The sequence below is a fragment of the Euleptes europaea genome, chromosome 4, assembly GCF_029931775.1.
Source record: "Euleptes europaea isolate rEulEur1 chromosome 4, rEulEur1.hap1, whole genome shotgun sequence".
Taxonomy (NCBI): Eukaryota; Metazoa; Chordata; class Lepidosauria; order Squamata; family Sphaerodactylidae; genus Euleptes; species Euleptes europaea.
Genome location: NC_079315.1, coordinates 81,917,353 through 81,939,208, shown reverse-complemented (window position 1 = coordinate 81,939,208; position 21,856 = coordinate 81,917,353). Strand labels below are relative to the sequence as shown.

The window sequence follows — 21,856 nt, the reverse complement described above, 5'->3', positions numbered from 1 at the left end:
AGAGTAGATTTACAAAAAGGTACAGTGTTTAATGGAACTTAAATAAACACTGCTTTTTATTACAGTGGAAATCTTACTGCATTGGTTAAAGATGCAATAAGCACTTCATGATGTATTGTTTTAAACAATATTTCTAAGTTTTGAAATGGCTCACATTGTATATATTTAGCTTGGTTTCTTGAGCTAATTTATACTGAGAGTTTTTGTAAAATTCTTAAATATGTACCTAAATGCAAGCATCTTAATATTTCCAGTGTAATCACATTGCGAGCCCAGCTCCTAAGGGGTGGGGGAGCAGAAGATGGAGAGGCAACCCACCAAGCATGCAGTAAAACAAACCAGATTCATTTGGGATAAAACTGGCCACAACATTTATTGGTTACAGCTGAGACGTCTTGGGATAGCATGAGGCAATGTATCCAGGCACTGGCCGACCCACCTGTCAGCCGATGTACCTACTGCCCCAGCTCGCCTGCTGGGGGATCCCACATAGATGCAGGTGACTGCATGGTTTCCCCTGCCGCTTGTAAGTGAGGGTGCCTTGACAGCCCTGTAAGCCCTCACCCCAAAATCCCTTAAGGGGATCCCCACAGATGGGCAAACAGGCATGCAGGCCAGTATGGACCTGCCTCCCCCAGTCATGTCAGGATACAGAGCTGCAGCAGCCTCCTCAGTAGTTGCCCAACCACGCCACTGGCCAAAGAGCCAAAGGAACCTTTCTTTTGCCCCTCTCCCCCCCCCCCCCCCCCGAGAATCTGCAAAGGAGAACTCAGGTGGGTCTGGGGTTGCTGCTTCTTAAAGTTTGTATAGACAACAATTAATATTTAAGGATTGGTAAACAAGAAGTAGAATAGATTGGAAGTTACTCTACAAAAGAGATTTATTTTTGTCCGATACAGGTTAAATTGTGTTAGTTGCATTGTAATTACTCTATTTGTTTTCTGTTAAAAGCCACAGTTACTATTCTTACCAGCGATGATGGCCACGGAATTTTGTCTTTCAACAACAATGAGCATTTCTTTCTAAGGGAGCAGTCAGCACTCCAACTGATGGAAAGTGTTGCAGTGCTAACCATTATCAGGGAACCTCCTCAGGGAATATTTGGAACTGTGACCGTGCAGTATCTTGTGCATGAGATAAACTCTTCAGAAGCATCTGTAGATTTGACCCCATCACAAGGCTACATTGTCCTAGAAGAGGGAGTCAGATTCAAGGTAATATGCAGGTAGTTATTACAAAATGGAAAAAATATTTTGGTTCCTTATGAAAATTCATTCATGCATTAATTTTTAAAAAATGAACAAGGATCAATTATTCCACAGTATGGTTTTAAGAACCATTCTCCTTATTGAGCAGAATCAGGTAGTAGGTAAAGCAATAGAATTCCGAATGGTATTACTGATTCAGACTGCAGGTGTGAAAAGGGTATTTTATTTATTTACAAAAATTATACCCTGTCTATTTGCCCTTGAAAGGGCCACCAAGGCAGCTAACCAAATGTAAAACATACATAATAAAACCATTGAAAACAACACACACCATTAAAACCAGAGCTAAAATACGCATACAAGAATATAAAAACAACAAAACTTTTGGGCAGGAGGGATTGCTGAGGGAACACCAGATGAAACCAAAAAAGTCTTCACCCATTGGTGGGCAGAGAGTTTCAGAGTTTCGGTGCCAAGACTGAGAAGGCCCTCTCCCGGGTTGCCACTTTCCTTATCTCAGAAGGTGGAAACACCTGTAGCAGGGCCTCAGAAGATGACTGCAGTGGTTGGGTAGGTTTATAAGAGAGTAGGTAGCCCTTCAGGCAGTTGTTCCCAAACCATGTAGGGATTTAAAGGTCAACACCAGCACCTTGAATTGTGCCTGGAAACAGATTTGGAGCTAGTGTAGATAGGCTGAGACTGGAATGATAGGGTCACTACAACCATTTCAGTCAAAATACTGGCCTCAGAATTCTATACAAACCAAAGTCTCCAAACAGTTCCCAAGGACAGCCCCACATAGACCACATTGCAGTAATCTAATCCAGGTCTTTTATGCATGGGCAATTTGACTTACTTTCTCCGCTGGTCCAACTTGGTTTTTGCATGAATTTTCCATCCCTCAGAGATGACCTTGTGCCCAGCCCTCACGTGTTTTCCCGATCCTGTTGTAACATGATTCTTTGATCTCCCCTGAGATCAGCCTGGGTCAAATCATCCCCATTTCCATGCATAAGCCAAAGCACAGGAGAGGGGAGCTGGGGTGTGCTTGACAGTTTTCTCACAGGAAGCATTACAGCCAGTTACAAAGCAGCGTTTTCAAGGGGCGGGGATTCAGATGCTTCCGGATTTCTGCTGGTGATTCTGCAGTACTCTTGAAACCCCAGGACTTTCTCCAGGGCAAACGACAACATGCATAGCATTTCTAGGATTCAGAACAGAAAAGTGTGGGTCAAGAGAGCCTCGAACCCCAGATAAAAGTCCCATGCATTAAAGACCCCAGGTGTAGCCAGGGCATGTACTGCAGTGGCCAGACTTTTTTCTGCACAGGAAAGGCTGCAGCTGGCTGACCAGTTGAAGCTGGTAAACCTCTGGATAACCTCACCCAGCAGTTGGAGGATTCGCACGCCTGTCCATCTCTCTGCGCAGGTCATCCACCAGGGCAACCAAGGCTCTTTCAGCCCAATAAACAGGCCTAAAACCAGATTGGAAAGGATCCAAACAATCCATTTTATCCAGGAGAGCCGGTAGTTTTCCAGTCATCACCAATTAAATCATTGTGCCACATAAAAAAACTCTCCCTCCCCTTCATGTAGTACTTAAGTAGATCATTCAAAATATCACTGTGTGAAATGCTAGAACCCAGATTTTCTTTACCTCCGTTTACCGTTTAATTCTAGTATGTAGAACAGCTCTAATGCAGACTTTTATTTATTTACTTATTTATTTATAGTCTGTCTTTCTCACTCAGACGTAACATGGCTTACACAATGCAAATCAATGCAGTCAGTAGGGAGAGATGTCTAATAAACAATGTAATAGGACTAGGATTACAGAAATCTGCAACAAAGTGTAAATTTTATTCATTATATGTTCAATAATGCAGAAAAATGGTATTACATAAGTAGAAAACAATGCGGTGAGAACAAGGTAACATATACAGCAAACAGATAATAAAATATTAAACGGCGTAGTATAGCCGAAAGAATAATAAAGGAGATGCTTATTTGCTTTGGAATCAGAATACTGAAGCTCATTCTATTTGTGGTACCTAATGCTCACTAATTGCAGTTCTTTGTGTTGTCCAGTTTCAGTGAATTTCCTTTCCCCCCCTCTTACAGACTCTGCATATTTCTGCCATATTAGATACTGAACCAGAAATGGATGAGCATTTCATTGTTACTCTGTTGAGTCCAACTGGAGGAGCCAGACTAGGCACCAGAGTAGAAACTTTTATCACAGTGTTACAAAACCAGGCTCCATTGGGACTTTTCAGTATCTACCCCATTTCAAATAGGTATGTTGTGTTGCTGTCTTCATATATGTATTTTTTTTCTTTTGGGGAGGGGCCATGCTTCAGTGGTAGAGCATCTGCTTGGCATGCAGAATGTGCCAGGTTCAATTTTCAGCATTTCCAGTTAAAACAGTCTGGTAGGTGATATGAAAGACCTCTGCCTGAGACCCTGAAAATCTAGTTCTGACCTTGGTGGACAGATGATATATTGCCATGTAAGGCAGCTTCGTGTTTTCATATGTTCTTGCTTATAGATAGGATATGTCAAGACCTGCCAGAATATTGGGCTGAATGACATTTAGTTTTTCATACTGTGATTTGTCTAAAGCAGATAATAAACCAAGAACTGAAAAAGTTAAAATCTCAAATGATTATAAATATTGATGATACCATATGTTGTCTTCTGATCAATATTTGGTTTCCAGCTCTTGGTAAACAACACATTGAAAATATCACTACAAATTTAGTAATTTCACTCAGTTTAGTTAATAGCCTTATTTACTGTACCTTGATAATCAACTCAATAGTACAGGTGTATGGATTCTATTAGTTACCAATAAAACAAATAAAAGTTTGTTACAAAATTGTTAGGCGATCAAGAAATATAGCTTTAGGAGTTAGTAATGGATCACATTTTCCTATTCTATTAATTTTAATTTTCTCCAAAAAACAATTACAAAGCAGGGCAAATACACCATATACATAAAAAATATGCAGAAGGGAAAGATCTGCAACAATTATAATTATTGTCAACTTACTTTGCACCAGATATCACAATATAAAATTCTTATTGTTCTTTTATATTAATACAAATGAATTTGCTGTCTCTGATGTTGTGTTCCAGTCAGAATCTATAGGTGGTAAACCTTTAATTTTTTACCATTGGTTTAAAAAAACTTTATATAACTATAACTATATATAACTATCTATAACTATCTATCTATATATATATATATATATATATATATATATATATATATATATATATATATATATATATATATATATAACTATATATATATATATATAGTTATATATATAGTTATATATATATATAGTTATATAGTTATAGTTATAGTATAGTTATAGTTATATATAGTTATATATATATTAAAAAAATTCATTATGTGTGTGTGTGTGTGTATTATAATTCAATGGTAATATTTCCACATAAGCCTTTTGTTACTGTAGTAGCTTGAGATGGCAACATTTTATATTGAGGAATAAGTAAAATGACAGATATTCATTAGAAACGTCTTGTATACTTAGGCAGCTAGAGGTTTTCTTTTTATATACCATATATGCAAGTTTTTCCTATAATTTATTTAGTTTTGTATTCTGTCTTGGTCATTGTCCCTGTGGTCCCTAGTCTTATGACGGACATGCATTTTTTTACCTTTAGTAATGGTCTTCATGACTTTTAGGACAAATTCTGTCATAATTGAGGAAGCCAACGCTACAGTCTACCTGGAAGTATCGCGCAGCAATGGGCTCAACACATCAGTGAGTGTGGAATGGGAAACACTATCAGATACTGCATTTGGGATAAGTAAGTCAAGTTATGAGTCGGATAAGCAAGTAAATTTCTGAGTTGGCTTTTAACAGCCCCTTTCTATGATGCTAACACTGGCTGGTGTATTCTCATTGCTATTATTGCATGGTATATACCAGAGTTAACTTGTTGACCAATTTATGATTCTTTGGACTTGAGATAATGCCACTACATTGGCTTTGCTAGTGTCTCTTCCTTTGTTTTCTGTCAGCTGTCCCCATAATTGGTGTATTTTCTCCATGTTGCAGAGGATGGAATAAGTGTGCTGTCCATCTTACAGAGTTTTGAGGAAGAACCAATATCTAGCTGGTGTTTTTTTACATCAGGAGAATCTATTTACGGCATACTGCTGAGAACACATCCAGCAGTACATTCTTCAATATACCAGTGGCGGGGTGTTTTTGTTCCTGTCAAGGTAACACACTTTTAAAAAGTTGTTATAGTTTTCAAAATGTAAAGAAAGAAAAAAAGCCACTTTTCCAGTGACATTTACATACTCCCCATCTACAAAAAGTTTAACTATTTTTTTCTGCTGAATGGCCTGGCCTGGTACTATAGCCAAGACTGGAGTAGATATATAATCTTTAACTCCTTTATAATAATTACAAAACAACAACACATAGGATACAGTCTTTACTATGAGGAAAGACTAAAGAGATGGGATTTTCAGGCTAGAAAAAAGATAACTGAGGGCTGACATGATATAGAGGCTTATAAAATTATCCATGGGGCAAAGGGAACAGAATTCTATACAAACAGTTTTGGTTGCCATATCTTGAAAAGGCAATGGCAGAGCTGGAAAAGACAAAAGAAAACAACCAAGATAATTCAGAGGTTAGACCACCTTTACTATGAGGAAAGACTAAAGAGATGGGATTTTCAGGCTAAAAAAAAAGATAACTGAGGGCTGACATGATATAGAGGCTTGTAAAATTATGCATGGGGCAGAGGGAGTGGATAGAACTTTTTTCTCCCTCTCCCAAAGTACTAGAACGTGAGGGTGCCCAATGAAACTGGTAGGCAATAGATTCAGGAAAGACAAAAGGGAGTAGTTCTTTTCTCAGTGAGTGATTAAAATGTGGAATTCGCTGTCAAAGGATACAGTAATGGCCAACAAGCATAGGTGGCTTTAAAGGGGGGGTTAGATAAATTTGAGGAGGATAGGTCCATCAGTGACTACTACCCATGATGACTAAAGGGAACCGCCACATTCAGAGGCAGTAAACCTCTGAATACCAGTGCTAGGAGGCAACATCAAGGGAAGATCTTGGTCTCTAGGCCTTTTGTTGGCCCTCCAGGGCAGCGGGTTGGCCACTATGTAAGACAGGGTGCTGGAGTAGATGGAGTACTGGTCTGATCCAGCAGGGCTCTTCTTTTCATGTTCTTTTTGAGTAAAAATGATAATTGAGTAAAAGCTCACCTATATTTTGGTGCACTTGATTTTTAAATAGCTTGCACATTTCTTAAATACTAGAAAGTTTAGATCAAAGGTTAAAGGTGAACAAGGTCTATGTATATTCTACATGCATATTCTGGTAATCTGTATTACAGACCCTTTTCTTGATTAATTGCCCAGGCCTTCTCCAGATTGTAAGGGAGTTAAGACGGAGTAGAAAATGCACCATTGTTATCTGTGGATGATAACTTTTTTCTCTTTGCTCATAATAGCATCTTTCAATACAAGATAGGTAAAACTGGAGGATGGATCTCTGTGGCATATTGTCAGCCAGAATTTTATGGCTTCAGTCAGTACAAAATGGGTTAATGAACATACTACCTTGAGGCCCACTGTTATACATTTAGGGGATCGCATCATATCTCTAAGGAAAAGTCTGTACGCTCCACCCCCATAAATTTGGACAGCATCCATCAAGTCAGATAGGTACACCATAAAGTAGTTGAGGCACCACTTTGGCCTCAGCAGGAATCAAAAGTCCACATTTGGTGTGACAGAGTAATTGCTGAAGGGGGTGAGAGATTCCAGCTAAGAATTCTGTTTATTCCAGCAGATACCCATCCATTCTATATTTTGTTGTAATGTCTGAATTGCTGAAATGTCTGTTGACTGTATATATTGTACTGTACCTCTTACTTCAATAAGTCTTATTATAAAAAAACTCTTTTGGGATCCTGTTCTCATCTCAGTAGAATGTTAAATAATGTGTTTCCTCCAAAGGACCAAAAACGGAGGCTGCTCCTGGATCAGATATTTCCCACCTTCCCCTTCCTACTGCAGCCCTGGCACCTTCCCAAAAATGCCAGTCCTGAGGACTGGAGGAACCATCAGGAATGGGATGGGATGTGGTATGAGGGTCTTCAGTAGGAAGAGGAAAATTTTTGCACAATGGAACCGTACTTCTGTTCACAGAGAGGGGAGCTCCAGCTTGATATTTTTGTTTTAAATATTTGCTCATGCATGGTGTTAGCTGGATCATCAACTTCATGGTTCTTTTCTCAGGATATTAATATTCAAAATCCTCAACGTTGTATGGCATTTCAAATTGATGGCTCCTCCTACATAATAATTACTCATGGTGGAACAAAGCAGAACAGACCTTCTAACAATACTGTGTACTCCTTCACCACTGAAATTCAGTTACTACAGGTAATTTTTTTGCTTTACCCAGTTTGTTTCTTTTCACACCACACTGTTGTACAATTTGGCAAGAAATCTGAAAGAAAGAAGCATGAGAAAAAAGGTGACTCAACATTGTCTTCAAGAAAAAGATTGAGGTAAAAATGGTCTCAAAAGAACAGGATAAAAACCCAGGGGAAAAAAACCTGAAGTGAAACTAAAGGCACAAAAATGCATGCGGAAATCGGGATAAACCGAAGCAGTATGAGGCCAGAACTGATGGAACAACCCATGCAGAAAAGTCCTGTGTGGAATAATCAAAATGTGGGAGCCTTCCTGACCTCATGAGGCAGGCCTTTCTGCCGGGTTGGAACTATAAACAATTTTGGGTATGGATCTGATTATGTGAAAGACTTCTACATAAGATGATGGAGAACCGCTTCCAGTCAGAGTAGATAATGAGGACCTTAATAGACCACAATGGTTTGGTTCAATATAAGGCAGTTTCATGTGTGTTTGCTGTAATGAGCAAAGCTGTTGCAGCAAGGCATACTGGGAGTGGCAGTCTTGCAGATATGTGAATCCTAGGCCATGAATAAGTCATAACCTGTAGGTAATAACCAGTACCTTGAACTGGGCCTGGTAAAAGCATGAGCTAGAAAAATGTCTTCTTTCTTTGCTTGCTTTTTGTTTCACGCAGATACAGGACATCTTGGTGCCAGACAGCAGTGATATAGAGTACTTCAGTTTGGACCAAAATCACTACTTGATAATTGCAAGTTGTGTGACTGAATCTCTCCAGGTTGGATGGTCTTTATTATTCTTACTGTGTAAAGTGTGCTCATTGTTTAGACTATAGTGATAGGTGTGCCATATGTTTGTTCTGAGTTATATGGCACATTCAGCTGGATGAAATGGTAGCTATATTTTAAAAGGTAAAGGTCCCCTGTGCAAGCACCAGGCCATTCTTGACCCATGGGGTGATGTCATATCCTGACGTTTACTAGACAGACTTTGTTTACGGGGTGGTTTGCCAGTGCCTTCCCCAGTCATCTTCCCTTTACCCCCAGCAAGCTGGGTACTCATTTGACCAACCTCGGAAGGATGGAAGGCTGAGTCAGCTACCTGAAACCAACTTCCGTTGGGATCAAACTCAGGTCGTGAGCAGAGCTTGGACTGCAATATTGTAGCTTACCACTCTGCGCCATGGGACTCCTAACAGCTAGACTTAGCAAACTAAAACTAGAATACTACTGTTATGGGTAAATAACTTTTAAATGTATGTATGTTTCTGGCTTCCTCTAGAAATCCTTTCTCCCCTATCCAAGGCCTTTAAGAGAACTCTATTTTGCCACATGTATGGTACATTCGTGCAGGCCAACGTGAATTCTTTCTCTACCAACCCAAAGAGCACTATATTATGTGAAGGGAGAAGTCCTACATTGTGACAAAGGTGTTGCTTGGCTTGCTGGAAAGGCTGCTATTCTGGGATAGACTTCCCATCATACAATTTGGAACAGACGGATAATAAGCCAGATTTTCAGATTGCTCTTTTGAAAAGCATATCTTAGTGGGTTGTATTCAGCCATCCATGAAGAGAGCTCTACTTGAATGAATGAAACGTTTCTGCCTCCAATTGCTGTCCTCTGCACACTCTAAACACTGCCCCTAGGGCAGGGGTCTGCAAACTGCGGCTCCTGAGCCACATGCGGCTCTTTGGCCAGTTGAGTGCAGCTCTCCAAACTTGGTTCGGAGCCCCAGCTCTTGCGCCTGCTTGCGCCGGCAGCCGGGCTGCGGAGCCGGCATGCCTGAGAGAGCGCGGACGAGCGGGCGTGCTGTCTCTCCCCCCCCCGCCGTGGAGAATGGCCGGGTCCCCCTTTCCCTTGCCCTCAATGATTGGGAGGCTAAAGCCTCCCCTCCCCTCTAGCCGCGCGATTGCTGGGCGGCTCGGCGGTTCCTGCCCCCCCCGCCTATCAGCTGTTGGGCGGGGCAGGCTTCCTTTGATAGACCTCGCCTCAGGCTGAGTCTCATTGGGAGGCCATGTCTACCCACTGGCTTTCTTGGCGGTAGACCTGGACTCCGAGGAGGGGAAAAGTCCCCTAGGGCTGTTGAATTAAAAAAAATTCGGTATAGTTCGGATTCGGCCGAATTCAGCCCGTTTAGATTCGGGATATGCCGAAGTCCGAACTCCATTTCGGATCCGTTCAATTCGGCGGGAATTCAAAGTTCGGAAAAAAATTCGGCTGAATAAAGCCATTAAAAACCCAATCGCGCCTTTCCGCAGCTCTGGGGGGGCATTTTTGGGGTTAGAGGTCCCAAACTTTCGGCAGAGCTTCAAAGGACGTTTATTGAAAGACTCCCCAAGTTTTGTAAAGATTGGGTCAGGGGGGGCTGAGATATGGGCTCTGAAAGGGGTCCCCCCCACCCTTAATGTGCATCTCTCAGCAGAGCTTGCCGCCCACGCACAAAGCTCCCAGCCCCGAAAACAGCTGAGACGTTTGCAAACCAACTGCAAAACAACTGCAGAACAACACAACCTTGTTAAACAACACCTTTGCAACACACAACTGAAACCTCCCCCCTCAAACCAGGGAGCGAGAGACTCGAGGGGGAACACACACCCCAGGCAGAACCGACGAAAGCCCCCTTTGGCTTCCCCCCCACCCACAGAAACTGCTCCCTCCCCACACAAACACAGACTCTGCTTCCCCCCCCCACACACACACACACATACACAGGAGAAAAATTATAGATTAAAGCCCCCAAAGGGGTCTTACTGTGGCTGTCTTCTGTTCCATCAAGAGGGGCTGAAGAGGACTTGTAATCCAAGATGATTCCAATAGGCACGGGACGTTTTGCTCTGGAGAAGATGCACAGGATCGGCTGATCCATTCATCCCAATAGTGGAAAGGGGAAAGCCCATATCTCGGGACCCCCTGACCCAATGTTCACAAAACATGGGGGGTATCTTAAGAACACTGGTCTGAAACTCCGCTCAAAGTTTGGGATCTGCACCCCCAAAAATGCGCCCCCTGCAGCCATGGAAAGAGAAAAAGGGGGGAGGCGATATTTCTGCCCCCACTGAACCCATCTTTACAAAACTTGGGTAGTATCTTAAGAATAATTGTCTGAAGCTATGCTAAAAGTTTGGGGGCTATATCCCCAAAAAAACGCCCCCTGCAGCCACATAAATGGAAAAAGGGGGGAGGGAAAAGGGGGAGAGCCCATATCTCGAGACCCCCTGACCCAATGTTTACAAAACTTTGGGGGTATCTTAAGAACACTGGTCTGAAACTCCACTCAAAGTTTGGGGTCTGTACCCCCAAAAATGCGCCTCCTGCAGCCATGGAAAGAAAAAGGGGGGGAGCCCATATCTCGGGACCCCCTGACCCAATGTTTACAGAACTTGGGGGGTATCTTAAGAAGCTTCATCTGAAGCTCCAGTGAAAGTTTTGTGTCTGTACCCCAAAAAATACGCCCCCTGCAGCCACAGAAAGGAGCGAATGTGCACAAGCACCCCCACACACACACACGAGGATTTCGCTCTCTCTCTCTCTCTCCCTGGCCGGGCCGCACATCAGCTGATTCCTCCAGTACTCAATCCTGACATTGGCCAGAAGAAGACCCAGCTTGGCCACCGATTGGCCGGGAAAGGAGAATGCTGCTTACTGATGGATATGCTGCTTACTGACGGCCCCAAATTTGCCGAATTTATTCGCGAACTCCCGAACTCGCTGAATTCGGCCCCCCCCGGTTGCCCGCCAGTTTTGAGTTTGGTTCCTCCCGAACTAAAAACCACCAAATCAGGGGAAATTCGGCTGATTTTCAGTTCGGGCCGAACCGAATCAACAGCCCTAAAGTCCCCCTTCAGAGGCCAGGTCTACCAATTTGCTTCTAAGGGCCTCCGGAGGCCAGGTCTACTGCCAAGAAAGCCAATGGGTAGACCTGGCCTCCCAATGGGACTCAGCCGGAGGCCAGGTCTACCAATAGGCTTTTATGACGGTAGACCAGTCCTCCAGACGAGGACTCTGGACGGGGAAGGGAAAATGGCAGGGACTTACAATTTAATTGTTATCAATAAATAAGATCACTATTAAGTATGGTATCAAGTTTTATTCAGTGTACCTATAGTTTAATTAAGACTTAAAACTTTAATTAAAGTTTATTAAGTTAATAAACAGTGTACCTACCTATATAGTTTAAGTTTAAGAAATTTGGCTCTCAAAAGAAATCTCAATCGTTGTACTGTTGATATTTGGCTCTTTTGACTAATGAGTTTGCCGACCCCTGCCCTAGGGTTTAGGAGATCCTCAGGATCAATACTCCGCATGATGCAAAGTTCTGTAACAGGACTGGGGATTGCCAAAAATTGTCTTTCCTCCACCAGTAGAAGAGCCCTTCCATCAGTGAAAAAACAACCATTGCATACAACTTGAGTCTGCCAAATTTTAATTTTCTGTTATGGAACTAGAGTGATAATGCTGATACTTACATGAATGATTTATTTAATTAGACTCAAGTATCTTATTCATATGCAAGAAACATAACTCATTTTTCATATTCTAAGGAAACATCTAGTTCTTTTATATGGAAGGCAATGGTATTTTAACATGATATTCAATTTCTTTCAGACACTTAATTGTATTTAGATTTCTTTTATTTTATACAGATCTTCCTCTGGGATAATGGCATCTTTGTATTCCATCATGAACTCTTCGTGAATGGTGCTCTAGGCATGGCTGTGTTTCCCAGGGGAGGCACCCTTTATCTTGTAGTTGTTCCATCAGATTCCAGCCACAATTCTCTTTTATATGAATGGTCAGACAACAAATTTAGAAAGTTTCATGAAGTGCCAGTCAATGGAATAACACAAGTGAAAGCCTTGACTTCTGAATCTGACATCTACTTAATTTTTGCAAAAGGTATTAATATATACAAAATCTCCACCTAATGGAAATATATTAAGATTCAGCTGTTACTATGGAAATAGAATCATGAAATGAGAATGGAAATTGCTTTCCTCTTATCAAGAAAATGTTTCTAGGCCAGTTTTTAACAAACATGCCCTTGACCATGTATAGCATAAACATAATGTTGAATGTACAGCATGTGCTTTTTTTGAGATGCATATTTGAAGCTGGTAATTTAACAACTGTTTGTATTCATTTCCTATGTGTTAGTTGCTTTTAAAAGGTTTTTTCACCCTGACACTTAGTATTAGAGAGAGGGAGAGAGAGGGGGGGGGGAGAGAGAGAGAGAGAGAGAGAACTTGTAATTGACTAATGGCAGTAATTTGTCCCATCTGTTTAGCCGCATCATATATCTCCTGTTTTTAAGGTCTGTAATGGGAAAATATATTCTTCTTAAGGCATATAGAGATACATACATGGTCATTTGTTATTGGAACCTGCTTTGAGCTGCAAGGAAAATCGGTATAGAAATATCTTAAATAAATATTATCAGGTACAAATATAATATGTTAGTGTACCAGGCACCAATACGAATAATTATTTTGTTTATTTATATGCAACTTCCATAGTCTTCCTTTTGTTGTTCTTCACAGGGACCAGCAACACATGTGAAATATTTGTCTGGGAGACAGGGCAGTCTTCCTTCCGGCATTTTCAGTCTCTTTCAATCAAAGCTGTAAATGAAATCCATACTTTTCTCCCACCCTCAGGGTTAGGTAAGGTGGCAGAACTCAGATGCCCTTATGATGCCTCGCTCATATTGTTTGTAGGAGAAAATGTATGCCGGCTGTATATGCCATTGTGTGTGAAGAATGCAAGTATGTTTTTTAATTACATGTAGTGGGTAGAGCTTTCAGGGTATCTGTCCAGCCTCTGTGGGAAACGGGACTAGATGGACCATTGGCCTGATTCAGCTGGGTTCTTCTTATTTACGTTGGTGATCTAAAGTGATGTTAATACCTGTGTTTAAAAGGATAATTAATGTGTTTGTGTTTTGTGATTTACTGTGACTTCTTTTCCTGCAATCTGTATGGCATCCTCTCTCTTTTTTATTATTATTATGGAGTTCAGGGTGTACCAAAATGGAATAAGCACTATATTGATGAATATATTGGTTTTGTAAAAAGCAAATAATTTAATAGTGTAGACTGAAAGAACAGCACTATTACTAGAATGATATTTCAGTATTGGACTTAAAATAAAGTTGGTTGAACAGAACTAAAGTTAATAGTTTTTGTAGCTCTCTGGGCAGAGCAAGCTGTTCCATTACGGCTACTCCCCATTCTAGGAGTAAATATAAAGTTAAATTAGGTCTTAAGCATATACTTAGAGCTCACCTTTCTCTCTGTTAAATGTTGACAGTTTGTCTCTTTAAAGTTCTCCCTTTCATATGTTTCCTGATGCAGTACATGTGCTGTTTGCTAGCAAGGATAAGTCAGCTCTCTATTCCTGGAATTCAGAAATAAATCGGTTCTCTCAAGTACTCGAAGGCCCTTCTGCCAATCATTTCACCACTCTCAATGTAGGATCACTTAATTTCAACAAAAGCTTGATTGTTCTGTCTGGAGATTTCTACTCTTATGTCTGTGAGCTGACTGCTATCTCCAACCAATCAGATTTTATACCTAGGTAGGTTTCTGATTTTATCCTTTGGCTATATAAATAATTCTTCCTATCCTAATGTTTTAATTAGTTATAATTTGTAAAGTTCCTTCATGGACTCTTTCTTCTTGTTTGTTTCTTTGCTACAGCATTATGGAACATTAATGAAATCCCTTCTGTTCTTAGTTTCTTATCCTTTGAATCTCTAGTGAAAGAACTACAAAATGCACAAATCAGTGGGCAGAGCCTAACTAAAGCAAATGATGTGGCGCTTACAGAAACAAACTTCCTTGCCTTCTCCCTTCTGCTGTAGCATCGGTGTCCTCTAAAACCATTGGGGGAGAGGAGAAATCTAGTGTAATATGCTTGGTCAAAATATGTATGAGTCAGATTTCCTTGTAAAGCTAAAACAAAAATGACATCTGAGGATATATGTAGCCATGTTGGTTCATAGGAAAAAACAAAACAAAAACAGTGTAATATATTTTATTAAAATCAGCTGAAATAAACACAACACAACCTTTTGAGTTCTCCAGAACTCTTCATCAAGCTGGATAATAATAAAGGGGGTGGGGTGCAAGAAAAGGAAGATCTTCCAGGCAATTCTTCTTAAGGCCTTGTTTGCATTCTAGATAGAATGCTCTGCTGACTTTAGGTAGTGCAGGGTGTGGCTAGTATCAGGTTGCCCACTTGACCCTTTTAGTAACACCTGATATCTGATTTGCCGTGTTTGACCTCTGTGAAATAACTGGAGATATGTTGTTGTTTGTGCTCTGACAAAAAATCACGTTTTTTTCTATATTTATCTTGTAAAACAAGCCTTTAATCATAATTATGTTTCCTATGTGTGTTTTAATGCTAGTTCAGGTGAACTGATATTTGAACCTGGAGACAAGGAGATTGTGCTGGCAATCAATATCTTTGATGACACAATCCCAGAGGAAGAAGAATGTTTTCGAGTATGGCTGAAAAACCCAAAAGGCGGTGCAGAAATTGGTGCTAATGGTTATGTAACCATAATTATTCCCTCAAATGATGATGCTCATGGCGTTGTTGCATTTGCCCAGGTAATATTGAGTTATACTGAACTGTGTTTGCAGTAGGTCAGAATCAGAAGATGACTGGTTAGAAACTGTATCCTTCTTGAATCTGCTTATTCTCACTTTATGCCATTGTGTAAAGCTGTACAGATTGTGCAGAAGTAGCAGCTCCAAGCAAAAATATCCCTTCATATTATTTACTAGCAATTTCCTTTGTGTCATTCACTAGAAATTGGAATTTACTTCTTATATATTCATTCTGCACCAACAAAGAGAACTTAGACTCTAGCTTATACTCCGAAAATCTTGTTGGTCCCTAAGGTGCTACTGGACTTGAATCTACCCGTCGTTCTGCAGTTTGATTTGTTATGATATGAGAAGCAATACTTGAGGTTGATATTAGGTTTATCTATGAAAGTGAGCATTTGTTAATTTGTTTATCACACATGTATTCTATCAGGAACTTGGGGTCTGATATGTAGATTTATCTCCCTCCCAACTGCATGTGAGTTGATAGCTGAGAGAAAGTAACTAGTCCATGAGCTGAGTGGGAATTTCAGCCTTAGGTCTCTTTTGCACTGTAGCTGCTGTTCTGCATTGGCTTCAGAAAAACTATGAGCATTCAGAATCTCTGGAAATAAGAGCAATTCCATACATAGCATTTGGAAACTCAAATACAGGAGGTTGTATCTAAATCAACCCTTTCGTAGCATAGAAGGCACTTTGCTTGTGCAAGGTTGCGACTGTCTTCTCTGAGCTGGATCTCCCTGCACTGCTTCCAGCACTGTCCCTGAAGGTCACATGACCTTTGCAAGTGGCTGGGGTGAGAGGAAGTGCAGGGAGCTGCACAAGCAAGAGGAAGGCTGGAAACGCCCAGGTCCAGTCAGTTAGGACTCACCCATCCAAACCTATTCATGCTGAATGCTAATAAATAGCTGTTACACTGAATACCTTAATACTGTATTTCTTCTTGTTTAGAATTCTTTATTTAAGCAATTTGAAGAAATGGAGCGAGACACCTTAATCACACTGAATATTGAACGCTTAATAGGAGCCTATGGACGTGTTACAGTGCAGTGGGTAGCCAATGGGAGCATTAGTGATATATTTCCGACTTCAGGAGTGGTAAGTATTTTAACAAAACTTTTATTGCAGGCTGTGTCTTAAGATGAGGCACAGAGTGGTAAGCTGCAGTACTGCAGTCCAAGCTCTGCTCACGACCTGAGTTCGATCCCAACGGAAGTCGGTTTCAGGTAGCCGGCTCAAGGTTGACTCAGCCTTCCATCCTTCTGAGGTTGGTAAAATGAGTACCCGGCTTGCTGGGGGTAAAGGGAAGATGACTGGGGAAGGCACTGGCAAACCACCCCGTAAACAAAGTCTGCCTAGGAAATGTCGGGATGTGATGTCACCCCATGGGTCAGGAATGACCCGGTGCTTGCACAGGGGACCTTTACCTTATGTCTTAAGATATAACTAGGGTTATGTCCTAATTACTAATGTATCAGGGAACAAATGTATTACCTGATTGTACATACAAGTGCTTAAAAACAGATTTACTAATAGTGGGCTAACTTATACAAATTATGTTATTACATTGAATTGAATTGTAACAGTACAAATAGTATAAACCATCTGATTCACACTGCAACCCTGTGGCTAGAGTACATAGGCTTGTGCTGTCAAATAATCAACTTTTTCTCTTTATAAAATTTAAGTATATTAGCTCATAATTCCATAGCTAGTAGAACTTATTTTGTTGCATTGAAGAAGAAGAGTTGGTTTTTATATGCCAACTTTCTTTACCTTTTAAGGAGTATCAAACCAGCATACAATCTTCTTCTCTTCCTCTCCTCACAACAGACACCTTGTGAGGTAGATGAGGCTGAGAGAGTTCAGAGAGAACTGTGACTAGCCCAGTGTCACCCAGCTGGCTTCATGTGTAGGAATGGGGAAACGAACCTAGTTCCCCAGATTAGAGTCCGCCACTCATGTGGAGGAGTGAGGAATCAACCCGGTTCTCCAGATTAGGGTCCACCGCTCCTAAACACTACACCACGCAGGAAGGTTAACTAGAGTTAAATAATTTTAATATGGTTTTCCTTATTTTAATAAGATTCCCCCCCATGGTTTCCCCAATTTACCAAAAAAGCTTAACATATGTTTCTTAAACCCAAATTAATATTGAAGACTGAGTCATTCTTCAAGTGGACTGTTTTCAACAGTTATTGACAACAAGTAAATCAAACTATATGTGATATTTAAAGGCATTTCTCTCTTCCACTGATGCCTATTGATATCACTTTTATCATTGTTAAACCATATTCTTATTGAGTGGGAAGCCAGTCTTATTTCCTAACTATATATAGTGTTGTTCTGTTTGGCTTAATTGTACAAAAAGTTTAAATATATACAGTTCATTCATGTGGGGGTGTGGGGAAGAGGTAGTTGTGAATTTCCTGTGTTGTGCAGTGGGTTGGACTAGATGACCATGGTAGTACCTTGCAACTCTATGATTCTATGTTGCATAAATTTTTGAGGTTTTTAATGAAATCAGTGACACTGTTGAGCCAATGTTAAGCACTTCCTCCAGTGGGAAAAACCAAACTCATGCTCAAAATCTCCCCTTTGGAATCAGTGGAACTTAACAATACCTAAACTTTACTAGATTAAATTGCTTTGCTGTGCACTGTTTACTCTAATGATGCCGTGCTGCCCCACCACTGGTTTGAATTGTATTCTGTACGGTATTTTCTTTCCAATATTTAGATTACATTTTCAGAAGGCCAAGCCTTGTCTACAATCACCCTAACAGTCCTTTCCGATGTCATTCCTGAAGTTGCAGAGAGGGTGATTATTACTCTCACTCATGTCAGCACTGTGGGTATTCGAGATCCGAAAAGAGGAGCCATCATTGACCCAAACAGAGCAAAAGCTGTACTTACCATTTTGCCTAATGACTCCCCTTATGGCATAGTAGGATGGCACATGGACTCGTTGTCTGTAAAAGTAGCAGAGCCTGAAGGTGAGTTAATTCTATTATCTTGCAAGAGGGAAAAATACATTTATTTATTTTTGGATTTATATCCCGCTCTATCTCGACCAAAGTCAGGCTCAGAGTGGCTTACATCATAAAACATTATATCACATTGTAATTCCTTAATTATACTAATACATAATAACCCACAATTCTAAAAATTGGTTCTAAATGTGGATGGCTTTATATGTGGATACTTCCAGATCTCTTTCTGGCAATAGTTTATTAGTAAACTATTGGACCATAAAGTAATTAAAAAAACTCAGATATGCCATGCTATAAATTTTGGGATATGTGTTTACCCTTTATTACTAGTATGGTATGCAGGTATTTTATACTCAGGTACCCGAGAAGTGCCTCACAAAACATTTCATGGGCCATAACTTAGCTCTATGCAAGAACCATCTGAGAACCAGTGTAGCATAGTGGTTAAGAGTGTTGGACTATAAATTGTAGAATATTGTCCACCTTGGCAGATAGGAAAATGGTTCTCTCTCTGTAGAAATACATCTCTGCTGTCTCTGACCTCTTTGTGCATTTTATGGCTCTTTTCCCTGGGAAAACAAATGGCTGTCAGGACCCCAGGACCTCCCTGATGCATTTCAAAGTTAAAATACACTACAACAACACAAAAACAACAATTAAAACATGGGGCAGGAAGGTGGGATTATTGAGGGAATGCCAAATGAAACAAAGAAGTCTCCACCCACTGGTGGAAGATGGCAGCAGAAGGGGACAGATTTGTCTCCCTGTGGAGAGGGTTCTAGAGTTCTGGTGCCATGGCTGAGAATATCATCTCCCAGATTGCACTTGCCTGATCTCAGCAGGTAAGAGCACCTGGAGCAGGGCCTGGGAAGGTGAATGAAAGCTGCAGCCCTAAAGACAGTGTCCTGGGAGAGTAAGCCCCACTGAATAACGTGGGACTGCTTAGAACTGCTTAGGATTGCTTTTGAAATATAGTCATTGGATTGGGAGTGGCAAGGAAGATGGATGGTTAGTGTAAAACAAAAAGAAAGAATGCAGCCCTTGTTAAAAAGTATGTGGCGCACACTGTTTCTTGCACCTTACTAAATAATCCTCAACCTCTTTTAAATTCTTGAGGGATTCATGTAGCTTTGAAGTATTCTAAAATGCATTTAGCCTTACGTTTCAGCCGATTAGCACTCTGATTGTTCCAGGAATCTGATAACATGACAAATAGAGTACACTGAAGCAGAAGAAACTAAATCAAGAAACCATATGTTGGCTAGTTTCATTACACATTTGTTCTTCAATCTTTCAGAGAAATCAACGATTATCACTTTACATGTTCTTCGAGAACAAGGATTTGTTGGCAATATCAGTGTGCAGTTGATATCCAAACCTGTTTTTTCACTCCCTTTTATCAATCAAGCCGTGGAAAATGAGGATTATAAATTAGAAAACAAAACTGTTATTATGGCAGAGAACATGACTATGGCTTCTGTCACTGTAACCATTCTGCCGGTGAGTATGTGAAATTATGTGTTCAAGTTCCTAGCAATCCTACAATTGGCTGGCACATGAATTGTACAAATACTTCCTAGTTCATGTGAATTATTCTGGAAAAACGGGATAGCTCTTCTCACAGCCCATTTCTGAGCTTGGGGGCTGAATGGGCTTAGGAGGCACTGTGACTCCTACGCCAGCATCCATGCCACTTGTGCCATGCAAACTGGCACAGATGCCAGTGTAGTGCCACTTGCATTGGCCCCCCTGAACTGCCGCAGCAGAGCAGCCCTTGGACGCTGGCTTGGCCTCCCATCGGTGTCCTGCCAGCGCGAGTCCTCATGCTGGTGTTCCGGGGGGCGGAGCTGCCAGTAGGCAGCTTCCTAACCCCTTTCAGCCTGGGAACACCCGCTTTAGCAACAGTGGTGCTGCACCAGCTTTTCGTTGGCACAATGTTGCTGTTTTCAATGGGGCTTCCCACCCTTTTCTTATTTTTCTGTTTTAAAACACCCTTTACCCCCCCTGCTGCAGAGCCCAAACCTCTTTGGAGGTGCCACGGCACCTCTGTGGCCACACAGTCCTCGGCCACTGCAGCTCTCAGGAATGAGCTGTCAGTTACCAATGTTATCAGAATATGTTTAGCTAATCCAGCAATGCCTTCCAAACACTAGAATTCAGATCAGTACCCGGAGTCCCGTTTGGAACCAATAGGGCCAGAATGGGTTCCAGCAGGGAATATGTGAGTCTTAGACATGCATTGGCCAACTGGTGACTTCAGACAAGCAGTCAGTCCTCTTAGCAGAAATTTTTTATCCCTTTTGCAATAAAGAGAAAAACATTATTATGGATGGAGAGAAGAGAACCGAGCCCTTTCTCCTCTCCCCTTTGCAGTTTCACTGTGTAGCTATTTTGCCAAGGAGTTGGATCAGAACCCGATTCCCACCTGATGCCACAATCATCTGAGAGTTGGTTTCTTGACCAACAACCAACTGCAGACTTGTTTGGCACCTGTTCAAGTTGCTTGGTGCAATCTGAAAATACCCGATTGGCTCACAGTGATGAACAGGGTCAGTTTGACTGCCAAACGGTTTCTCTGAGAAATTCATGGCATCTCTAGTTAAAACATTATTTTTCTCCTCTGCTTTTGGTTGATTTTTTCCTTAAATGTTGCTGTGTGTATTTTTGAGTGGGTCTCCTGTACTCTTCCACCCCACCTTATCTTTGCTTTAATTTTTGGTGCTGGTTTGATCGCTGTTTTGTGTATTTTTATTAATGGATGTGTAATTAATTTTATTTTGATGTCTTAATGGCATTTGTTTTATCTTAATTTGCCTTGCAATCTTTTTATCAAGAAATAGGATCAAAATATTTTAAATAAATGTCTAGGTAGGATGTTGCCCTAAGATCACATGGTAGGTTTAGGCTTAGAAATCATGCATATTTGCAGTACTTGGTGCATCTTGTCAGAGCAATTAGCTATTTTGGGACATTACCCAGTGATAAGAATGCCAAAGTAAGACTGGAAAGACTCATGCTCAAATCATCACTCTGCCATGAAGCTCACTGGATGACCTTGGGTCAGTCACTGTCCTTCAGACTAACTGACCTCACACGGTTGTGGTGAGGAAAATGAAGGCAGGGACACACAAGTATACATTGCTCTGAGTTCCTTGGAGGAAGAGTCAGGTAGAAATGTAATAGATTAAGAAAAATACACAAATTAAGAAAAACACACAGAGAAATTCTCCTGGGTTCATGGCATGAAGCCAGCTTAGCACAAAACAAGGATGGGAGGCAAGGCCAATGTAAAAGGGTCTAAGTGTATAGGTGGAATGAAGATGGTTTCAGTTTAGCATGTTTCCCTCATGGAACACGGGTTGAAAAGGTTGGTAAGGGGAGGTGTGTTTCAAGGAGGAATTAATCTACTCCTGATTGGCAAAGCAGTGCACGCCTTCAACAGGGCAGAGGTCACATAAATTTAAACTGAATAACAGAACAGCTTTAATGTGCAGCATATCATACTTTCTATCACACGGGATTTGAAAAGGTAAGGTAACCGAATATGTGAGTCTAGGTCTCGCCCAGAATCTGTATGGCAGATTCATCCATGTAGTT

General features: G+C 41.0%; 1 protein-coding gene across 1 annotated transcript in view; it reads left to right on the top strand.

The window, feature by feature from the left end:
• The window catches only part of ADGRV1 (adhesion G protein-coupled receptor V1), a 321,712-nt gene that overhangs the window by 93,940 nt on the left and 205,916 nt on the right, over window positions 1-21,856 (top strand). Inside the window, exons 43-55 of the mRNA XM_056849141.1 lie at window positions 952-1,214; window positions 3,329-3,504; window positions 4,926-5,050; window positions 5,302-5,468; window positions 7,512-7,658; window positions 8,329-8,430; window positions 12,298-12,550; window positions 13,192-13,314; window positions 14,005-14,227; window positions 15,063-15,267; window positions 16,219-16,365; window positions 18,007-18,262; window positions 19,557-19,759. Coding sequence (XP_056705119.1) covers window positions 952-1,214; window positions 3,329-3,504; window positions 4,926-5,050; window positions 5,302-5,468; window positions 7,512-7,658; window positions 8,329-8,430; window positions 12,298-12,550; window positions 13,192-13,314; window positions 14,005-14,227; window positions 15,063-15,267; window positions 16,219-16,365; window positions 18,007-18,262; window positions 19,557-19,759 — 2,390 coding nt within the window. The remainder of the gene's footprint in view (window positions 1-951; window positions 1,215-3,328; window positions 3,505-4,925; window positions 5,051-5,301; window positions 5,469-7,511; window positions 7,659-8,328; window positions 8,431-12,297; window positions 12,551-13,191; window positions 13,315-14,004; window positions 14,228-15,062; window positions 15,268-16,218; window positions 16,366-18,006; window positions 18,263-19,556; window positions 19,760-21,856) is intronic.